Source organism: Bemisia tabaci, chromosome 3, assembly GCF_918797505.1.
Source record: "Bemisia tabaci chromosome 3, PGI_BMITA_v3".
Lineage (NCBI taxonomy): Eukaryota > Metazoa > Arthropoda > Insecta > Hemiptera > Aleyrodidae > Bemisia > Bemisia tabaci.
Genome location: NC_092795.1, coordinates 50,036,568 through 50,045,269, shown reverse-complemented (window position 1 = coordinate 50,045,269; position 8,702 = coordinate 50,036,568). Strand labels below are relative to the sequence as shown.

The following is an 8,702-nucleotide window of genomic DNA, read 5'->3' as shown; positions in this document are numbered from 1 at the left end:
AAAATTATTGTTAGAAATCATTCATTCGTTTTTTTCAAAACCTAAAAACGCTGTGAGGATTCGTAACATATGCGCATCAGTGCATTTAATCACTGATATCCGAAATCGCACATTCAAAGTCATTTGTGAATTTCTTAAAAGTTTTTTTTTTTTTTTTTAAATTTTCTATAAAAATTACGATAAAATATACGATTCTATTGCAACTGCTTAGAATCTTCATAGAGTCCTAGAAACATTTGAACCATCCTCGTTCAATCACAGGCACAGGTGAAAGTATCTGAGCCAATTTTGGCAGAAATAGCTATTAAAACGCAATACCAGCTCAATATTGCTCTACTCTCGTTGAGCAAATAATAATCTCAGTGAACTAAAGAATTCATGAATCATTTGGAATGATGGGAGGTTCACCGTCAGGACATTCACACTAGCAAAATATCTTTAGGGGTTATACACAAGAGAAACACGCCGAGAATGAAAATAGACAAACGTACCTACCGTCTATGTAATGGCCTGTTGCATGCAAGAGATACAGCCGTGCGAATAGACTTTTTAGAGGTTAAATGACACGAAAATTACGATGGTCACATTAAAAAAGTCTGAAATACACTCCTTACTGCGCAATTTGTGTTGTTAGGAACGCGCTTTTTCAAATTTCCCGCGTCTGGGGGCAGTTTTCTAACGGAAACAATTAACGGCAACTCGCGGCTATTTCCGGTCAACTAAAACTGACAACATAACCTAAAAATCGGAGCTCGTGACATCGTGAAATGAAATGTAGAAGGATTGCGTTGGATATTTAAAAGTTGATCGATTTGGTTACCGCATAAAGCGTATATGGACCACTGTAGGAGATCACGTTGGGTTTGTAAACAAACTGAAGGAAAAAATAACAACAACAACAACGACTCGGCATCTTCCGGAAATCACCGAGCCCGCCGTTTGCTCGTTTCCGGTGATTAGAAAACTGCCCCCAGACGCGGGAAATTTGAAAAAGCGCGTTCCTAACAACGCAAATTGCGCAGTAAGGAGTGTATTTCAGACTTTTTTAATGTGACCATCGTAATTTTCGTGTCATTTAACCTCTAAAAAGTCTATTCGCGCGGCTGTATCTCTTGCATGCAACAGGCCCATTGTATGGGGACTTTCTTCTGTTGATTTAACATCGTGGAAGTTGAAAAAGTACAGAGAATTCCCGACTTGCTGAATTCACCTTTTCAGCGGTTAGGTACTTCAGCATCTAGATGATAATAATTCGGGAGATTCTGAACATACCTACTTGTAACGATGCTAGATGAACGTAACTTGAATACCGTGTGTAAACTCTCTCTAAAATGATGATAATTGTATTTTTCAATATAAATAAGGGTTTCAAAGTTTGCTACACTGCATGTGTGTGTATAAATTTCACACTGTATCATTGCAAAAAATTTCCAGCAAGAATGGTGATTACTTTTCCACTGAAAACTTGATACACGGAGAATAATAACGCATCGTTTTCTACAATGAAGAACGCAATGCATTTTAAGGTTGCAAAATTGATCATAAAATCCCATGGAGACAGATTTTTTACAGGAGTCTGACTGTGCAACCTTGCGCTGTAGCCAATATTTTGCTGGATGTTTACGTGTAATCAGGGAAAAAACCAATACAATTTTTAAGTAAAAACGCCCGCCATTCTCTCGTAAAAATACAATTTGCGAATGATAATTTAGCTATTGATTGAAATGTTTTTACAATCTTTCGTCTGGAAAAACAGCGAATTTCTTGACATAAAAATTTTTAAGCTTTATTCTCAGTTCACGGCCGATTAATGGTATTTTCTGAATGAAAAACGATACAATTATTCCAGCGGGAACTTATATGTATGAGAAAATCGATCCACCGTCGTGGTAAGAGGATACGTTGCTTAAAAACTGTCTGATAAGAATGAATGATGGAAAATTGAGAGAGTTTAATAGTTTTCTTAATTACATGCCTTCATATTCCAACATATAATCATGGAAGTTGTGCATGACTTGCTGTTAAAAGTTTCTACATATTTCATCAAAACTGCTCAGCATGAAGTGTCTTCGTTTCAACAACATTATGCTAAGTCATTCAGCTTTTGCGTTTAAATCTCACCCGCGGTTGGCCTAAAATGCTTTGAAATATTTCTCAATAAGACCAGATATAACCTTTCAAAAATTTGAACATCATCACTGCCATCAGTGCCATCGTGATAATTTTTTTTTATCTAAGAATAAGGGAAAAAGTTCTTGAGATATTTTTTCTTCGCCTATAACGGCAAGAAATGGTTGTTTTAACGAGAGAATTTCTTGTTAAGTAATGAAATGTAATCACGGGTTGTTGGTTATTTTAAAGACAATGTTACTCGTGATAGCCGTTTATTTTTCTCGCGTGTTTTTCGCGCGTGTATTTTATAGAGAAAAGTCGAGAATTAATGCAGTTGACGATTTTTTCTCAAGGAATTTCTTTCAGGTGAGACGTCGCACATTGGATCGAGTCAATTGGAGAGTTCGGACATGATTTAAAAACTCTAAAAGCTTATATCTTCAAGAATATGACATTTTGATGTTTTGAACGTATAGTTTCATTGGTTCTTTTCGTAAAATTTTCTATATTAAGCACCCCTTGAACTTGAGATTGTGACAAGATAAACGTAAAATTTTACAATTTTTATCAAAAATGTCATGTCCAACTTATTCCAAAGAATCGTTCTACTGTGCGTCGGAGGAACCTTTAGCGGCACCTGATGACGCTCACCACGTTTTGAATTTTCCACTCTTTAATTACAGCCACCAACTGATACTACTGATTTTTTCTGTGGTGCAGGCCTATTTACTAAGCAGCGTAGATTTGAAAGTAAAATCTGTCTTAATATAGGTAATTCTTTTTTTCACAATTATCAGAGGAGCCATACCGGTCTCATTCTTCCTCGCACTCCATATGCTCTTATTATCCAGATCATGGTCATGTTTGAATCATCATCTTCTTAGTCGGCAGTTGTGACCCAGAAATAATTGACTCCAATCGGTTTACCCATTTGATTCTCTTTTGCCATCACTCTCGGTTCAAAAAATTCTCGTTCATCCATGTCGCCACTAGAAGGAAGGAACATTAACATGAAAGTGACGCGCGAAGATGCTGAAGCTCAGAATGCGAACGCAAGGGGTATTCTCAGGCGGCCAATTAAAAGTTGGAGACTCATCAGCTCGAATATAAAAAATGAGCTATGTTAGTATTTGTAAACAATTTGGGAGAAGTTTTCGCTTCCTAGCTCACTGCATGAATATTCATAACAATTGGATGTTTTCTGGCGATAGATTCGCTGATTCTTCAGGGGGATCAGGTAAGAGGCCGTATTTTGATTCGAGATACCCGTAGAGTACACAGAGTCGTAATGTAAGTGGGTGAGCCGGCGCCACTTTTAAGCATTTTCCAGGTTCCGAATTCCGAGACTCCTGTGTGACGCCGGGTCACTTTTTCGATACATAATCGATTGTTTGCGATACACGGGTACCCTAGGGTGCGTCAAAAAAAATGAAAGTCTGAAATGTTCCGCTCCCCAGGCGGCAATCGATGACGTTTGGTAAAAAAACATGTTTGCCAAAATTTGGGCCAATTTCAATCATTTTAAATGGTGCCAAAGGTCAATTTTGTGATGAAATTATGATATTTTGGTTTAGACCTCGATTTCGTACAAAAAACTCGATTTTACGCTGAAATCGTGCGTTTACGAGAAATATGTCAAAGAACTCGACTTGTAGAGGATGAAATTTTACACTAGGAGGACGTCTTTGTAACCGATAAAAATCAAATTGAACTAGAAAAACTCAACTCGGTATTTATTTTTTTGGTCCTCAGAATTTCCGAGGTCTTACTAAGTAGAGGTTTAAAAGACTCATTTTTCACGAAAATAAGTCGAAAGAGGGTATAAATGAACTGTAGGCAAGTGTTGAGGATGCAAATGTCATCAGAACTTCCTCAGTTTCAAAAAAAGTTCCAACTATTTTGCACAATCCTCCAAAAAGTGTACGACTCGAGAAGCAGGATCGTGCTATAATAGTAGGGGGAAAGTGCGGTTTGACCGGGAAAAATTGCGTAACAAACTTTCCCTATGTAATCGTCATCAGTAGGTCCCCCTGAACAACTTCCTAAAAGTTAAAAATGGCCCGACCCCGGAATATCCCTCAAAAAAGTTAAAATTGAAAATGGCGGCCGTAATAAGAGGGTCCGGGAAATCGGTATTTTAAAATGCTCATTCTGTCTCATCATGTGAGGTAGCATTTCCTATGTAATTTTGGTCGTAGATTTCATAAATGAATTCCGCAAGGCCTCTTCTGAGCTTACGTTTCTCTCGGTGGTCGTATGTTTCCTTTAATTTCCTTTATTAAATACATTTATAACATCAAATTTAAGTTTCTTGGCCATAAATACATGAAAATAAAGACACTTCACTTTCCTTGTTCCTTCGGTGAATATTTAAAAAAATGCAACCTCCTGCCTTTCACATTTGGCCGCCATCTTTGATTTGGAGCGCCCCCTTTGGCCGGAGGGCCTTGCGGAATTTATTTATGAAATCTACGACCAAAATTACATAGGAAATGATACCTCACATGATGAGACAGGATGAGCATTTTAAAATACCGATTTCCCGGACCCTCTTATTACGGCCGCCATTTTCAATTTTAACTTTTTTGAGGGATATTCCGGGGTCGGGCCATTTTTAACTTTTAGGAAGTTGTTCAGGGGGACCTACTGATGACGATTACATAGGGAAAGTTTGTTACGCAATTTTTCCCGGTCAAACCGCACTTTCCCCCTACTATTATAGCACGATCCTGCTTCTCGAGTCGTACACTTTTTGGAGGATTGTGCAAAATAGTTGGAACTTTTTTTGAAACTGAGGAAGTTCTGATGACATTTGCATCCTCAACACTTGCCTACAGTTCATTTATACCCTCTTTCGACTTATTTTCGTGAAAAATGAGTCTTTTAAACCTCTACTTAGTAAGACCTCGGAAATTCTGAGGACCAAAAAAATAAATACCGAGTTGAGTTTTTCTAGTTCAATTTGATTTTTATCGGTTACAAAGACGTCCTCCTAGTGTAAAATTTCATCCTCTACAAGTCGAGTTCTTTGACATATTTCTCGTAAACGCACGATTTCAGCGTAAAATCGAGTTTTTTGTACGAAATCGAGGTCTAAACCAAAATATCATAATTTCATCACAAAATTGACCTTTGGCACCATTTAAAATGATTGAAATTGGCCCAAATTTTGGCAAACATGTTTTTTTACCAAACGTCATCGATTGCCGCCTGGGGAGCGGAACATTTCAGACTTTCATTTTTTTTGACGCACCCTAGGGTACCCGGCCATCCGATGTAAACAAAGAAGATAGGAATCACCACGTATTCCACACCGCCATTTTGGATCGAACATGTATCGAAAAAGTGACCCGAACTCGGCACCTACCGGACTCGGAACTCGTCGAGCAGAACATGGCGCCAGCTCTTCCATTAACAATACGACTCTATGTACTCTATGGAGATACCCTGCAGGTATGCTTGATCTTTACTGACGTTTGGAAAGCATTTAACATTTATTCGGTCTTTTTAAAATTTTGCAACTTCCTCTTTCCTTTTGAAAAAAACTTAATATATGAACAGTACTACAGTATTAAAATGTACACGATTATTTTCCTTTAAAATTGACAATTTTTTGAAGGGAGGCAAACAATAAATTTGCTACTCTAGAAGATTTTTTAGAAAATAACGAGGAAGCAACATTTTTACAACATTCTAATCGCGTTGGTTCCTTTAAATTGAATGCGATCCATTTGAAAGTCAATGATTGAAAAAAAAGGTGAAGCAAAAGCGATTTTTTTACCAAATTTGGAGCCTGTTTATCACTTTTATTCCTATGTGAAATCATAAGAAGCTTACTCACTCTTCTGTCATGACGTCCCCTACGTAATATAACTCCGCATCTTGATTTTGCCTGTACAATATGAAAACTATGCGATGTTTTCCTGCTTGGACAGAGAAATTAGAATCATTTAGGAATCTCAAGGAAAATATGTTTTCAGATTATCATGATTATCATGGCGACCATTTTGCTTGAAATTTATTCAATAAAACGTTTGCTTCGTAATTTTTCTCTGATTTGAGAATAAAAACAAATAATTTTAAAATATAGTTACTTTACGAGATATTTTGTTTCCTCTTTATCTGAAGCAAAAAATGTCATCAACCGTTACATGGAGGAACTTAGGTTGCACCCACTAAATTTCATATTAAAATTCAGCAAAATCAAAAATTAACTAATGTATAATAAATTAAAAAAACCAATCGTTTCAATAATATATGACGACAATTTGACTCTGAAGACGAGCGTAGCTTACCAGGTCCATAATTAGGTTTGACAATACCAACATATTCCACTCTGGTTTCGCCCCCAACCGTATTATCGTTTTGAATGTTTCCTACGTGCCAATGCAAGAAACTTCGATATTTTGGTGCTTTGAGCAATGTTGGCACATCAGGACCTGTGGGAACGAAAAACATAAAAATCAAATCAATGACTATCAAAAATTATCGCGTGCCAATGACTTATTCCAAGAGTTTAGATGGTTTCGTCAAGAATTGACGGAATACCGCGAGCAAATCCAACATTACGAGACCAACTCGATTTTGAGACAATTCGGTAAGGAAAAGGATTATCAGTGGAAAAGTGTGAGTGATATACTATCGATACTCCCCATTTGAAGCTATGGTAAAGATGGATTATTAAGTTGTTCGATGCGAACACCCTGTTTATCGACCCTTTTCCATGGGTTTAAATGGTAGATCAATGGATTTATATCAAATCACACTTCACCACAAAGGGGCGTAAAGGCATGAAGGGGGTAAAAAACAAGTTGTTTAATCAGTCCTCGAACCGGGAGCTCGTCATGCTATTTGAGAATAAATAGTGAGAGAACTATGTTTTACCTACGCACACTAGAGTGTACATGCCGAATGGACTTGGACTTGGCCATCCAACATACGGTTTTTCAGTCATGGCCGCTTCAGGGATCTCGTTTCCGAAGTCAACCGTATAGCTGATATTGTCGTGTACGTAGTGTACCTGTCATCAGAAAAAACTCTCATAATCTAATTAGCATATGTTGCAATATACATTGCAATTAAATGGTGAAATAATGTCTCCTGCGTCAGCTTGTAGTGTATGTTGCATATCTATTAGTTGAAGGGGCTCCTCTTCTTGAAAATTACTGATATAAACCTTAAGTCAGTTTGCGACAAAATATAATAAAAGTAAAAAGGGGTCTGGCAACGGTGCAATGCAGTTACGTTTTTTCGTGGGGAAAACAACGGTATTTCATGTATTCAAAAGGAAACTCATGATTTCTTTGCAATTTTTCTGTTTTTCTTCACCCTACGCAGGGAATCCTGTGCAAAGTCCAAGCATTACCTCTCAGTCGTTTTTTATCTCCACTTATAATTTTAGAAAAATAGCTAAACATTTACTAAAATAGCAATCGGGATACACGTCTCTCAATTTTTATCATCGAAATGCAAAAATGTGTTTTTGGAGTGAAGTCATCGATTTAGGATTTAAACTGAGAGGTTGGCACTGTCAGGGTTTTATATTGAAAGTGTTGAAGTCGAGGGCCTCGCATGAGAGCAATTATAAGGAAGTGCAAATACCTCTAAAGGAAAAATGGTTTGGTTCGACATAAGTTCGTGCACCACATCATCTTTGTTCAATCTCTCGAGCATATCACTTAGAGTCCTGTTCCACGAAGGATTTGAACCATTTTTTGAAAACACTGACCATTGACTATACACTAACCTAATTTTAAACATTAATAAGAATAATAAAAAATGAACACTGTCATCCGCGTTGAAGTTTAATCCTATCTTACACTTTAGGAAAAACATTCTAAGCCTTTGTTTACTACAGATATAACAAATACAACTGATACACAATAGACAGATATACAATTCCCCTCCAAAGCGATGTTTCCAGATTTGTTTTCTCTTTTCGTTTGTTTCTTAGTCAATGCCTAGCCGTCTCCGTAAATTAAGGTTCACTATCACAATACCAGCTCTCTGATCAACTCAGTCGCTGCATCATGCCCTTGCCACTGATTTGTGATTTGATTACAGTAATGCTTTTTCTACTGCTTTTTCTTTCTTTTTTTTCTTCACAGTTGGTTTAACCTTCATTTTTGACTGGCTCAGAGAAGGATTATATTTAAATTAAATCGAATGAAAATCAAAGATGAAAATAAGTCGGACACAGATGGAAATAGACGGATAAAATCAAGTACGATGCATTAAACACGAAACGTTGACAATAGAGAGAACCTTTAAAAATGAATTCAACCCAAATCTTTACTCATAAATTTGCACTCGTAAAAATGGAGGCCTAAATTAAGATACCTCTCATAGTTTAAAGTTGAGGAATCCGTTAAGTTCCCCTAAGCTCAAAGCGTGCTACAAGGGGTAGGTAAAAATAAATTACCGTTTTCAAAAAATGTGAAAGGAATTTTAGGGGTCCTTAAACACAATGTAAAAAGAGAGCATGGGAAATGACGGCGCAGAGATACGACTATTCATGCTTGATGGATGTCTCTGCTGTATCTGCAAAATTGAAGGCGCGATGGCGCGCGGCGAGCAAACTTGATGCTCGC

At 37.2% G+C, this 8,702-nt stretch overlaps 1 protein-coding gene across 1 annotated transcript; it reads right to left on the bottom strand.

Moving 5' to 3' along the window:
- Window positions 1-2,939: 2,939 nt before the first annotated feature.
- LOC109030661 (protein D3) lies at window positions 2,940-8,137 on the bottom strand. The gene is made up of 5 exons (XM_019041738.2): window positions 7,714-8,137; window positions 6,997-7,132; window positions 6,408-6,551; window positions 5,954-6,035; window positions 2,940-3,101 (listed from the first exon to the last, which is right to left on the bottom strand). The coding sequence occupies exons 1-5, from the start codon at window positions 7,945-7,947 to the stop codon at window positions 2,993-2,995; spliced, it is 705 nt and encodes a 234-aa protein (XP_018897283.2). The 5' UTR covers window positions 7,948-8,137; the 3' UTR covers window positions 2,940-2,992.
- Window positions 8,138-8,702: the final 565 nt, after the last annotated feature.